The sequence below is a fragment of the Neurospora hispaniola genome (assembly GCF_033458365.1).
Source record: "Neurospora hispaniola strain FGSC 10403 chromosome Unknown B0T23scaffold_2, whole genome shotgun sequence".
Classification (NCBI taxonomy): domain Eukaryota; kingdom Fungi; phylum Ascomycota; class Sordariomycetes; order Sordariales; family Sordariaceae; genus Neurospora; species Neurospora hispaniola.
The window spans coordinates 4,481,909-4,494,584 of record NW_026944407.1 but is presented as its reverse complement, the minus strand read 5'-3'; the positions used below and the strand labels follow the sequence as shown (position 1 = coordinate 4,494,584).

The 12,676-nt window shown below is 50.4% G+C and overlaps 3 protein-coding genes and 1 non-coding gene across 4 annotated transcripts; 1 reads left to right on the top strand and 3 right to left on the bottom strand.

Moving 5' to 3' along the window:
• Positions 1 to 614: 614 nt before the first annotated feature.
• B0T23DRAFT_402940 (SNF2 family N-terminal domain-containing protein) lies at positions 615 to 4,481 on the top strand (the record flags this gene model as incomplete). Its single annotated transcript, XM_062838731.1, has 12 exons — positions 615 to 821; positions 1,108 to 1,721; positions 1,782 to 1,889; positions 1,952 to 2,160; positions 2,218 to 2,248; positions 2,363 to 2,505; positions 2,579 to 3,242; positions 3,300 to 3,503; positions 3,813 to 3,860; positions 3,936 to 4,038; positions 4,120 to 4,221; positions 4,431 to 4,481. 12 exons carry the CDS (start codon positions 615 to 617, stop codon positions 4,479 to 4,481), a joined length of 2,484 nt encoding a protein of 827 aa, XP_062696124.1.
• A 540-nt stretch (positions 4,482 to 5,021) lies between these two features.
• On the bottom strand, positions 5,022 to 5,120 carry B0T23DRAFT_t93. The gene has a single exon. It is a non-coding gene; the product is annotated as a tRNA-Ile (tRNA).
• A 128-nt stretch (positions 5,121 to 5,248) lies between these two features.
• B0T23DRAFT_95232 (uncharacterized protein) lies at positions 5,249 to 8,255 on the bottom strand. Its single transcript, XM_062842040.1, has 2 exons — positions 7,905 to 8,255; positions 5,249 to 7,815 (listed from the first exon to the last, which is right to left on the bottom strand). Exons 1-2 carry the CDS (start codon positions 7,998 to 8,000, stop codon positions 5,254 to 5,256), a joined length of 2,658 nt encoding a protein of 885 aa, XP_062696123.1. The 5' UTR covers positions 8,001 to 8,255; the 3' UTR covers positions 5,249 to 5,253.
• Positions 8,256 to 9,121: 866 nt separating this feature from the next.
• B0T23DRAFT_95207 (uncharacterized protein) lies at positions 9,122 to 11,872 on the bottom strand. The gene is made up of 3 exons (XM_062842039.1): positions 11,687 to 11,872; positions 11,178 to 11,570; positions 9,122 to 11,101 (listed from the first exon to the last, which is right to left on the bottom strand). Exons 1-3 carry the CDS (start codon positions 11,764 to 11,766, stop codon positions 9,385 to 9,387), a joined length of 2,190 nt encoding a protein of 729 aa, XP_062696122.1. The 5' UTR covers positions 11,767 to 11,872; the 3' UTR covers positions 9,122 to 9,384.
• Positions 11,873 to 12,676: the final 804 nt, after the last annotated feature.

Below are 12,676 nucleotides of genomic sequence, written 5' to 3'. Positions count from 1 at the left end.
GAAGATGATTGCATAGCTGCCAGAGGATTCTTGAGCGGGAAATGGAAATGATAAGGAAATTCGTTGTTTGGCCAAATGAAAGAGGAGTGTGGAAAATGGAACGCTGAGCGGGAAACTCGGCGAGGCAAGTGCATTCAAGAGCGGGTGGGGGAAAGGGGGCTCTGTAGGTCTGGTTGGGCACGAGCCCCGCAACAACAATATCTTAGTAGTTAATGAGTCTCACGAGTCTACTAGGTAGAGCTGCCACACGAAACGACCCAGACAGGAAGGAGATGACGGTGTAGCGTAGAGGTATGCTCGCCTTAATCCACGACAACTTTCGTCCCTCCTTCCCCCTCAGATGATGAGCTACTTTCCACAGTATACGCGACCTCAGTCACACCGCCTTCATCTTGCGCCATCAATGGTTACCTGTTCTCCTTGCTGTCATTTGGCCGCCTGGACTTTTTCGTGTTCGTCAGATTGTCCGATTTTTTTCACGACTTCTCCTTTCGCTGACGTGAAGTTGTTTAGGTATATCTTTTAGTGTTCTAATTGATTTCTTTGGTTCAGCATAAATTGTCGTCAACATTCCATAGCTCCACTCCAACGACCCTTCGATTTTCTACCTGACAATGCTACCGTCAGGCCGAAGCAACCCGAAGCGCAGGCGACTGGAAAGTAGTGAATCTGGGGAGAGTGCCAGCGTTGGATATGCTCATCCATACAGCGAGGGTTGGCCACATTACGCAAGGCCAACTGCCCCCATGGCAGTTCCTACACCCAGAGACATCGAAAACTCGTTTTTCAGTCCGTCGGCTGCTCTGACTTCCTTCCCTTTGGTGGATTCATCGCTATATTCGCAGTTCACGGCAACCGCCACATCGACGACAACTTATCTCCCAGTCTCAGCGGCTTTACCAGCCTCACGCCCGTTATCCACATCATCATTCTTGTCGAAGGTCCTTTGTGAAAGCTCTACTAGCGAATCTCCTCAAGTCTCCAAGGCTTGGCACCATGACCCGGTCAAGCCAGTCCATGGCCCACAAGAGGTGGTTTGTTTCGGCGAGGTCGGTCTCTCCGCAAACCAATCCACCGATGACTCCGATACTGACAACAACTTGAAAGCTTTCTGGCATACCCGCAAGACTTGACCATATCTCACATTGGAGCAATGTCACGCCATCCTCGTACCTTCGAGTCAGTCTCGATTCATCATTCCGATTTTCCGGGAAGGCCGGTGCCCAGGATTTTTCCGGGACAATTGTTCAAGGCACTACCAAGAACAACACCCACGACTGGACAGTGTTAACGGATGCTTTGCTCGAGGAATCCGGCATTGAGCTTAGTGTGATCTGTTCCAAAGACCCATATCACCCCTCTCCAGCTGCGCGAAACAAGGCTTTTAAGCAATTCGAGAAAGCACTCAACTGCACAATGTCCATCACTATTTATGGTCCTCTTGAGTTGTTTGAGGAGATTGGGAGCTTCTTTCAAGAGCACGACGTCTATCTGCAGGATCCACTGCACTGTGATAGACATGCCCGCTACTGCAATCCCCATCGCCTCTCGTCAACAGACCTGGAAAAATGCATCTGGACATCGGATCTGGGAAAACCAACGACGCAACTAGTTGAGCTCACTAGTACTGTACCAAACCCGGAGCTCTTGGACGCCATAACATCTGCCCAGGACCTTCCGGAAGCAGACCAACCTCGGGCAATTCGAACATCTTTGGCAAGGTAAAGTCAACATCTCGTTAATGTTCTGAAACTAAACCTTCTGACACCCGTTGGTTGCAGGCATCAGAGACAGGCTTTGACATTTATGCAAAGAAGAGAAGAGGGATGGGCATTCAACGGCGAACATCCAGATGTCTGGGAGTATGTGGAGCATCGAGTGGGAGATGGGTGAGTACCTATTGCATCTTTGCTGAACAGAAAATCAGTATCTGAACCGAGTGCATTTATAGAAGCTTCGTGAATCGAATATCCGATTCGCATCAAAAAGAACAGCCAGAGAACTTCCAGGGCGGCATCATTGCTGATCCGATGGGTCTGGGGAAAACGCTAACAATGATTGCTCTGGCGGCGAGTGATCTGATATGGGTCTCACATGCTCCCCAAGAAAACAAAGAATTCACGTCGGTCGGCCAGACACTAGTTATTGTTCCACCACCACGTATGTTTACCAAAAGAGGAGCAGCTGTGAATGGAGTGCTAATCAACCACCCAATAGTGTTAGGTACATGGGAAGAGCAGTTGACAGAGTGAGTTTACTCCTTATCATGACGACATCAGGTAATCCCAGCTCACTCAGACACGCCCAATAGGCACGTTGAACCCGGAGCTTTCTCATGGTGCCGACATCACGGAAACGACAGGCTTATCACAACGAACGACGCTCATCAACCCACCATTGTTCTTACAACATATCATACCGTTTCAGCCGAGTGGAAGAATGCGGGTGAATATGCTCGTTCTGGCATCTTCTCCAGGCGTTGGCGAAGAATCATCTTGGACGAAGGTATGTTTAGTGAGCCATGTTATTTGTGGAAGGTCAGCTTGAGCAAGAATTCACTAAGATATTATGCCTCAAGCTCATATCATCCGAAACCACAATTCTCAAATGGCACATGCTATTTGTTCACTCGATGGGGATTCTCGTTGGGCCGTCACGGGAACGCCCATTCAGAACAAGCTCTCTGATCTAGCGACTCTGCTAAAGTTCTTGAGGATTTATCCATACAGTGACAAGAGGTGCTTTGACGCTGATTTCACGAATCTTTGGAAGAACGGGCAAGCCAATGAGGCACTAAAGCGCCTGAAGCGCTTAGCGGGTTGCTTGATTTTAAGGCGACCTAGCACCACCATCCAGCTACCGGAAAGGCGCGATCTTCAGTGCCCACTGGAATTTTCTCCGGCTGAGCGAGAGCTGTATCAAGACATCCGCACCAGAGCCATTGAGCGCCTCGATGAGTTCTTGTACGCAGACAATGCTGACACCGTACGGCCACCCTCGTACGTCAATGTTCTCCAGCAGATTGAGGAGATGCGAATGGTCTGCAATCTTGGATTATGCTACCGCTCACGCCACGACTTCGCAGCCCAGGATCCATCTGCCGACACCGCGTGGAACAGTGCGATAGCCCAACGAGCAGTCAACCTTCAGCTGGAAATGAACCCAGTGCGTTGTAAGGATTGCAAAGCGTCACTCGACGCAGCCTTCATTCTTCTAGGCAACACCCCAGAGGCACAGGGATTGTAACATGCGCTCTTGTCGCAATGTATGAAGTTTGTGTGTCCGGAATGTGTTTCCAGACGTGGAGGCGCACCGCCCATTTGCGATCACACTCCAGTATGCCCGTTCGCCCCAGTATCCTTCAGTGCCATCACCGCCAAAGAAGCGCCGGAGCCTGCCGCTACAGTACTTGAAGGGGGGAACTTGATGTCGCCGAATGAGATGCCCTCAAAGGTCAAGTCGCTGATTTTGCAGCTCAAAAATCTACCCCATGACACCAAAAGGTATACCAGTAAGCCGCTGATTCTTATATAACGATGAGACTAACCGCACTATTAGCGTCGTATTCTCAACCTGGAGGACCACTCTCGATGTTATCGAAGCCGGACTCAAGACGGAAGCTATACCGTGTCTCCGCTTTGACGGCAAAGTTCCCCAGAAAGAGCGACAAAATGTCATCAACAAGTTCCGACATGATCCATCCTGTAGAGTCCTGCTGCTGACACTTTCTTGCGGAGCCGTTGGGTAAGATCAAAACATCAAATATGCTTTCTTGAAAAGCTTTTTCTCATTGTTAACCCATTCGCCATCAGACTTACACTAACTGTCGCCTCGTATGCCTTCCTCATGGAACCACACTGGTAAGTACCCAATCTTTGATTGACCTTTACCAATTGACAGGTACGAAAGACCCCGAGCTGACCGTGAAATATCAGGAATCCAACTCTTGAAGATCAAGCCTTGGCGCGAATTCACAGAATGGGTCAGACACGGGAAGTCACCACCGTTCGGTTTTACATCAGGGACTCCTTCGAAGAGGTGAGTCTTTTGCATATACCCACACCATTCAAAATACACGATCCAGCTATCCAACTAACAAAATCAACACCAACTACAAAGAGGGTAATGGAAGTGCAAGAAAAGAAAAGGAAACTGGCCACGGTACTGCTAGCACCTCATGGCCAAGGCGAGGGGGAGGAGGAGGATGTGGGATCTCTTCAGGTGAGTTTCGTACAGAACGCCGTCCCCTGTGATTTGCTGGTGTGCTAACCGGAAGTGCAGCACCTGAGATCTCTGCTTTGATCATCTGGAATCGAAGAAAGACAGGAAACAGCGGAGGGAATCAGGAAGATAAGAAAGGGGCAATCAAGATATCATGAAACATGAAACAAGGCAGGAAAACAAAGAAGGGAGTACGAAAACGACAAGAGAGGTCGATGTTCCGTGATGTCGTTTACAGCGCAAACAGGCCTGGCCGTTAGCGGCGCTTAAGCGGTTAGGCGGTTAGCAACCACTATCAATCCGGGCATCCTTCCCTCACACGTTCGCGCCTTTTCCGATAACATTTTAGAAGTTCATCTCCTACCTACTTTATCAGCAGTACATATAATTAAATCTTGATGTTCTTTCTCGTTCAAATGAACATTTGGTTGGATCACTTCCATCGTCCATCACACAAAAATCGAGTGTCCAGCGACCCAAACATCTCGAAAACACTCCAGCCACAACTTACACCGAACATAAGTGGAGACCCTCCACTGTAAAATCCCCCTGGGCGTCCGGGCGCTACGGGCTTCAGAGCACAGAACCCATTTATTTACAAGTTCGGCGGCGGGCATGCACCAATCAACCAACCAAAATGAACACTTCGGTTCTTAACTATAATAGAGGAGACGAGGAAAAAAAACCCAGGTTTGTACTAGCACTGAAGAAACATAGAGAAAGGACACCAGCGGGTTATTATGCCTCACGGAAGATAAGAAGAGGGGGAAAAAAAAAATGAGAAGGAAAAAAAAGAGAAATGCCCAATAACAGGATTGAACTGTTGACCTTCGCATGGACTTGATATCAGGAAGAACCAGATATTAGTACGACGCTCTAACCAGCTGAGCTAATCGGGCTTGGTTGGTTACTTGGCTTTTTGCATGCATTTATAATGTGCATATTATCGATCAGACTGAGTTGGCTTGTTATCCTCTCGCAAACCGGTAGACTATGGAACAAAGGTTCGGAAGACTATAAAATTTATCCTACCTACCCTACTTCTAGATCTAGTTCTTCAAGTTGCACTGTAGATATCCCTATAGGGATCGCGCCCAAAGCCACCAAGGGCAACACCACAAAGACCGCAAAAACCACGCGCAACAAAAAAGCAACGAGCCCAGCGGCCGCCATCTCAGCAAGAGAAAAGATTGCCAAAATGACTGATAAATACACGTATAAAGCAAACAAGGCCAATTGCTGTATAGACTTGCACAAGAATCCGACTATAAAGAAGCAAAGCCAAACGAAAAAGTCAAAGTCGTAGACAATGTCAGGGACAATGACATCGATCTCTTCCCAATCCATCCTCTGTTGTGGTGGTGGTTGCACTATCTCTTCCCAATCCCTCCACAATCGTGGAGGTTGCACTACCTCTTCCCAATTCCTCCTCTCCTGTTGATGAGGTTGCACTCGTTGTTCCTCAAATAGCTCACGTTCTAGCCAAACCATCCGTCGGAACAACCTAATATTTTCCAGAGCAGCAACTCTCTCTAACCATACTTCTTGATCTATTGCTTCTGGAGCTCCCTGGAGCGGAAGAGCAACTTTTTCGTCTTCGACCTCAATGTCCTCTTGGCTAGCGGCGTTGTTTCCGTTCGCATCCGCATCCTCGCTATTGTCCCTGTCGTTCTCTTGTCCGGTATCCGCTTGTTCGCCCTGGCCCTCCTCGATCAAATTCGGATCAGCAGCGTTCCCCATGTTTCTGCGCTGCTCTTCAGCTTGCCTCTGCTCACGCCGAAGCTGTCCGAAAGCTTGTCGATACAAACGAAGAAGACGTTGTACGAGATGAACCAGCACGGGTGCAGCTTCTGGACCTCCAAACCCATATTCTTGCTCCCAGTCGATGTTGTCGTCATCGTCGCCGCCGTCGTCGCCATCATCATCATCATGATCATCATCGAGATCCTCATCATCATCATCATCATCATCACCGAGGTCCTCATCAAAATCATCATCATCGAGATCATCCTCATATTCATCATATTCATCCTCATCACCCTCATCAAAGATCCTTTCATGCATCACAACCAAATGGCGATACACGCGCTCTGCGGCATCTTCCCCTTCAAACATCTCTAAGCATAACCAGCACAAGTGGGTGTGGCATACCGGACAAGTGACGTGGTTACACCCTTGGACTTTAACAAGGGGGATCGTGCATTTCGGACAGTCTTGAATGCCCTGTTCTGCTTTGGCGAGGGCCATCGAGTGTTCCCCATGCGCTAGATGATCTTGGAACTCGAGACAGGTCATTCCTCTGGCTGCGTGGCCTTTCTGGCAGCGTGTGCAGATGTCGACGAGGCAATGGGGACAGGTGATGTGCGGTGCTGTGACGAGATTGTCGTTGGGTTCAGGGACGACGTAGACGTAGTCGCAGTCGGTGGTGGGACAATTCTGCAATCTGTGTGGACGGCCCTGGACGTACGATTTGAACGAGGCAGTGAGGAGACGTTCAAAGGAATTGGTTTTGACCATTGTCTGGATCTCTGGAAGGCCAAGAGTGCGGCCACAAATGGAATTGTCGAGTACTGTGGAGGTACTCGATGGTTTGGGCGCCTGACAGACGACCCGATTGCGCCAGCTCCCTATCGAAAAGGTGCTCGAGCAGAGGTTGTGGAAGCAATTACCACAGTAGACATGTTTGCACTGAGTGATTACGGGTGACTCTGCCGTATCACCACATATCACACAGCACTCGTCTGCTGTGATAAAGCCCCCGGGGCTTAACCTGTCCTCGTGAATTTGGTCGTAGACGGGGAACTGGCGTACCCACTCCATTGCCTCGACCAGAACTTCACGGCTCTCTCCGCTGAGGCTGAAGTGTGGTTCATCGTCGAGTGATTGGACAAGCTTCATCTGGTGAGTGTTTCTGGCAAAGGAGGCCTTACTCAGAAGCTGTTCAAGAATGTTCTGAACCCATTTTTCTGGACCCTTGAACACCATTTCATACTCCAGTCTAGCCATTAGCATTTGCTGCGGGTCTAACGGCAGTGGTGACTGATTGAGAACCTCGACAGCTCTCCTGGCGTCATTCTCGTTCTGAAACAAGGCCGACACTCTCATCATGGTCGGCAAAGTCTCAACTTCTTGCTCTTTGAGAGGACCAAGCTTCGTAAATAGCAAAAGTACAGCTCTCAGAGCACAGCTGTCTATGAACTTTGGCTGTTTCGTAGTCCACTGCGCACCCCTCAAGAGCTCCGGAGGAATTTCGCTCGTGATCTCTGCCAACAGTACACTTGGTGGAAGCTCCAAGAGTTCGAGTGTCCCGGAACCAGGACCGGAAGAAAAATACTGGGTGGTGACCAGCTTGCCGCGGACCTTGATCTCTCCAGACAGAAACAGAGTATGGATAGTGAGGAGACTTGACGGATCCTGGTTCATCTTGATGGTGTACTTAAGGAATTGTCTGCCCCAGTACACATTGACCCTCTTGGACTCTGCTTTGTAGTAAGGGAGGTGAGCCATCTCTGGCTTGACCTCGTAGACCTCCATGCCAGGACCGAAGGTGACGCTAACTCCCGATATCTGGCGGTTTTCCATGGTGGGTGAACCCTATATCAAGAACAGAATTTGTTAGCCTTGCTCGCCAGGAGAACCATAATCTCAATTCAAGCGAGGGTATGAGTTTTCGCAAGACTTACGCTCATGTAGTCCTTGGAATTGTTTTCGGTGACTGTAGATGAGAAGCGCTCCAAGGAACCTTGTCCGGGCCTTCTTGATGGGCTTTTTTCGCTCATGATGTCGATTTGTCAGGGAGCTTGCTGGAGCTGGTAAGTCTTCCCGCGATGGCTGTTGATAGTTGCGGGCTGAGGGAGTGAACGCTTCTAGGAGGTTGGCCAACTTCAGTCTGCTTGTGGTTCTCGAGGAGTTGGAAAGTAACTCAAAGGACGGGGGAGCTCAGGCTTTTTGAAGTCGCCAAAAGAAAACCAAAAGCAGACCTGGTGCCTTTCTGGCCACAGCTCACCAACAAGGTCAACGCCCGTCCTTCGAAGAAAAATTGAATAGTTAATTTCGTCGGACATGCGAGCAGCAGCATTTCTGATGAGGTCCGCTGCGCTGCGCTGACACTCATTCAACTGACAACTTGGACATCCTTCCCGCCACAGGCGAAATTCCGCCAACAAAAACAAGCCATCACAAGTAGCAACATTGCCGTAGCTTGCTCAAAATATGCAATTCTCTCTTGGCAAAGTCGAGGGGTTGGTAGTGGGTAGAAATGGCCGGTTTTTGAAGCATTGCGTCGCCAGTTCAGCAGTAATCTTGTGGTGGATTGGTGATGGCATCTGGGAAAGATAGGATGGTGCAGCATGGAAGCTCGGACAATGTAAGACAAAAAAAATCTGTACATGCCCGGGCAGGTGGTCGCAGTCCGCTCCTTTATATCAATCAACACTCCTATGCGGAGGGATCAGGAAAGTGCAACCAGAAGGCAGATAGCGGAACAACCGGAGGTCCGGAGAGGGACTCAAGAGAGGTGCTTTTCCAAGGGTTTCCAAGTCTGTACATTACTTATAAACCCACAGTATAGAGCCAGAATCAAGTACACCACCCTGTTTTCTGTACATGCTACGCTGCACTGCACGTTAATCTCCGGTTGATAAGTGATCTGGTTGATACGCCTTCCGGTACTAATCTGCACATTTGTGGGCAATCAGAAAGGAGTGGGTGGCGTTTATTCAGCGAAACAGGCAATTGCTGTAGAAGCCCGCCAACTACGTAGCTGCCATTTTCAAGACATGAATAAACCTTGAAGAGCTTCAAAAGACAGTACTGGTTCCAGTTTCTGGTCGGTGGTGACCAAGCTGGCGTCAAAGAAGGTTGCAGGTCAGAGGGGGAAGGGATACCTCAGAATCTTATCACGCAATCAGTTCTGTTAGCCGATAGTTAGACATCTAGACATCATAATCCCAAGTTTGGTCTTTTCAATAAGTGTTCGTTGATATTTCATACGTGGTACATTCTCTCCGGGGTATCATTTCAGCTCCAAACGAGCGACAGGACGAAAACATGCAAAAAATCAAAAAGAAAACATATGAGAAAAATTTCCTGACCAAGAAAAAGCGGGCATCACCTCCAACTTCCATCAAGTCCTACCCAGTTGATACCTGGTCCCATTCAACTTCAAAAAGCAGCCGGACTTCTCTCCCCCTTGAACCCCGCATTATACTCGCTTCTCTTCCTCATCACAAACGCCAATCCAAGTGTGTAATCTGTACTATACCTCTTCTGAGGTAGATGCATCAGCGGACGCATTATCTTCTCTGCCAACCTCTCAGCCGTCATCTCGTTCCAGTTCACGTTACCCGCCACATCACCCCACAAATTCAGCAGCAGCTTGAACAAGCTCCTGTGTGGCCCCTTAGTGCCCTGCAATGCCTCCTCCCAGAAATCAATGCCCTTATCCAACCGGGTCGCCGAAGACCCAGACATGGTTGCTTGCCGCGACATGGAGATCCACCGCTTTGCCACCGATTCCGGGACTAAAGGTTGGGGAAGCTCCGAGAGGAACAAGAGAATCAAGTCGGCGGCTTCGTAAACAGTGAATTGGTTCCAATCCATAAACTTGCCATATCCGTTCTCGGGTGAGCTAAAGATGGTTTTGAGCCGCTGAAGGCGATGGGGGTCGCCTTCTTGCGCAAAAATATGCGGGGCGCGCAGCCCGTGGTCTTGGATGAAGTAGACGCAGCGAAGGATGCAGAGGGGGTAGTCGCGCGTGGAGGAGCCGCCGCTGTCGTGGCGGGTGCCGGCGAGACCCTTGGCTACAGACATGGAGTCGGCGAGGGAGACGCCGAAGACGGCGCCGGAGGGAGGTTTTATGGAGACTGGTTGGGGAGCTGGGGATTTGGAAGTGGGGGTGGGAGGGGTGGGAGGCATGGCCATGGTGAAAGGCGTAGCAAAGGGGGTGCTACTTAAGCCGAAGGCTAGCGACAAGGATGGGGTGGACGATTTGGCGGAGCTGGTGCTGGCCGTCGAGTGGGAGCGTTGGCGGCTGAAGCTGAGGCCTTTCAAAGCTGAGGAAATTCGGGAGCTGCTTCTTCGTAGCATGGTGGGTTTTGGGGAGTTCGTGAGGTTCGAAGTGGATGTGGTCGGTCGAGGAACAGGTACCACTGGGCGAGGGTTCTCGAAGAGGGAATCGCGGTTCTGGCCGTACGTACGGACTGGTGAAAGACCGCCGCTCATTTGCGGGAAGTGACTGACCGGAACTGTACGAGGTGAGATGGCCGCCGATTCGCTTTGGGTTCGAAGATGCGGGTTTTGGCTTCGGGTTTCGACATCCAGAAATGTGCCATCAATATACGGGTTGCTGGTACCAGAGTCGGATGTGCTAGAATTGTATTCGCTACGAGTGACGGAAGCACCCGACGACGAAGATCGTCTCGGTGACCTTAGCGGTGGTGTCGGAGGTCGAACCGGCATCTCTCTGAGTTCATCCAGCATCTCGTCAAATTCGTCCTGTGTCATGTTGATATAGGTTTGTGGTATCGGGATATCCGATGTTTTGGCATGGGCAAAGGCGTGGGCGTCATCGTCCAAATCGATAGCGCTATCAGGGGCCTTGTCGGTCGAGGCCGAATGGGCACTGTTTCTTTGGCCTTCGAAATGGTCCATCTCGCGGTCAACAGCGGCGAGAGCATTTCCGTATAGCGCATCGAGATAATGTTGGAGCTTTGCAACAGCGCCGTTGTGGCGGGCTTCGTCTTCGAGTCGAGCAGCAACACGGCTGATCTGGGCTAGTGCGTCGGCTAACTCGTCCTTGCCATCAGATACCACACAGGCAACCTCCATGAAAGTTCCCCTAACCGGACTTTGCTGTTCGCTTTGTTGTTTGCTAGAAGTTCTTTGTTTTGCACAGGTACTTAGTAACCCTGCTCAACGTCACGTTCGAAGCTTCGTACCGTCGGAAGCGCACTTACAACGCAACTAGATCCACCGCCAGTCCCAAGCTGGCCTTGTACACCTCCAACGTCCATCGCAACTTGGCAATATGCCCCCTACTGGCCATCCATCGCGACTTCTTGTCCTGCCTGGAGAGACCCACGCGGTCTAGAATGGAGATGCATCCCTGCAGTTCGTTGATGATGGTGAGGCAGTAGCTGAGTACTTCGGGAGTTCGTTGCGCCAACTGATCAGGAAAGGATGGGACATCGTCCTTGAGGATCTCGAGAATGCCGTTGAGGGAATGGAGTTCGCTGGACACGGGATCGAGGTCGGCGCGCGATTCACGGACCTCGCGCATGAGGCCGTGGATGGCGGTGACGGTCTTTGCGATAGCGGCGATAATTGCGGAGCACCCGGCGTTGATGGCGCTGGAGACAGTGGTAACAAGACAGGGTTAGCCATGGTGTCGCTTTGGACGAGACTCTCCGTCTTTCTCTAACTGTTCGTTTGGTGTTTTTTTTTTGGGGGACACGCGATTACTTACATGTACTGCTCCATGTTGCCCGACCCGAGCCCACCAGCCATATGGTCGGCGGCGGTTTGGTGAAGCGTCGTCGTCGCCATGGGGAATACTGCTCTCCGGTGGTCTTGTCTACACCGATTTACGGTTGTACCGGGTACTATGGAGTATCACCGACAGTTCAACAAGGCAGATGAGGAACCGGACAAGACAGAAGGAAAAGGCAGACACGAGGTCGAGACCGGCTGGGGGAGGACTGGAGTATTAGTGTAATCTGATCTCTAGCGTAGCTGTAGTATCTATCTGACTGATGCCCACGGTTGCTTTGTATTGCTTACCTTACATGGTATATTGATCGTCAAGTGCCATTGGGTGGTGTGTGACAGCCGAGCCGGGACCCTTGTTCCGCATGTCCCCAAAATCCATCGGGAAGGTGGCATGGCGTACCGTAGATGGGATGGATTGGCGTGATGATTGGCGGCGGCCAAACTCCCGTCTTCCCTGCAATGCTTTCTGCACCCGTGGACTGATTAACCACCGGCGTCGATGGCGTCTTCTTGGGGACGTCCTGGCGTTGCTGGAAGATGAGGAATGAGGATGGAATGTAAACGACTTGTCACGGCTACACAAAACCGACAGCCAAATGATACACCTAGGACCTGTCGCACTCGCTTATTTCCTCCATCGTCAGAATCATATTTTTTCTGTCATTCTCAGCGAAGGCCTGGAAAAAAAAAAGAAAAAAAAGAAAAGAAAAGCCATGTCCAAGTTTTCTCAAGTTACTACTTCAGTTCGCTTTCAAACAAACCATATCTTGCGGGCTTTTTCTTCTTTATCCCCTGAAGCGAGACTGCTTTGCGTCCGCCGCAAGTCCCATTGAGCCCACAATAAGATAGAAGATCGCGATACCTGTCCTCCATCCACTTTCCGCTTGTGGTTAAAGGCAACCTCTTCCCCTCAGCCTGCCATTGGCCGGCCGGTCTATTCGGCCCACCGATCACCTTTGAGTTCAGG

What these genes read in the sequence shown, in the direction of transcription:
- B0T23DRAFT_95207 (XM_062842039.1), bottom strand. Translation starts at nt 11,766, where the DNA reads ATGGCGACGACGACGCTTCACCAAACCGCCGCCGACCATATGGCTGGT. An exon ending in GGCAACATGGAGCAGTACAT is followed by an intron (nt 11,571 to 11,686) that starts GTAAGTAATCGC and finishes CACTGTCTCCAG; the next exon opens with CGCCATCAACGCCGGGTGCT. An exon ending in GCGGTGGATCTAGTTGCGTT is followed by an intron (nt 11,102 to 11,177) that starts GTAAGTGCGCTT and finishes TGCAAAACAAAG; the next exon opens with AACTTCTAGCAAACAACAAA.
- B0T23DRAFT_95232 (XM_062842040.1), bottom strand. Translation starts at nt 8,000, where the DNA reads ATGAGCGAAAAAAGCCCATCAAGAAGGCCCGGACAAGGTTCCTTGGAG. An exon ending in ATTCCAAGGACTACATGAGC is followed by an intron (nt 7,816 to 7,904) that starts GTAAGTCTTGCG and finishes TTCTTGATATAG; the next exon opens with GGTTCACCCACCATGGAAAA.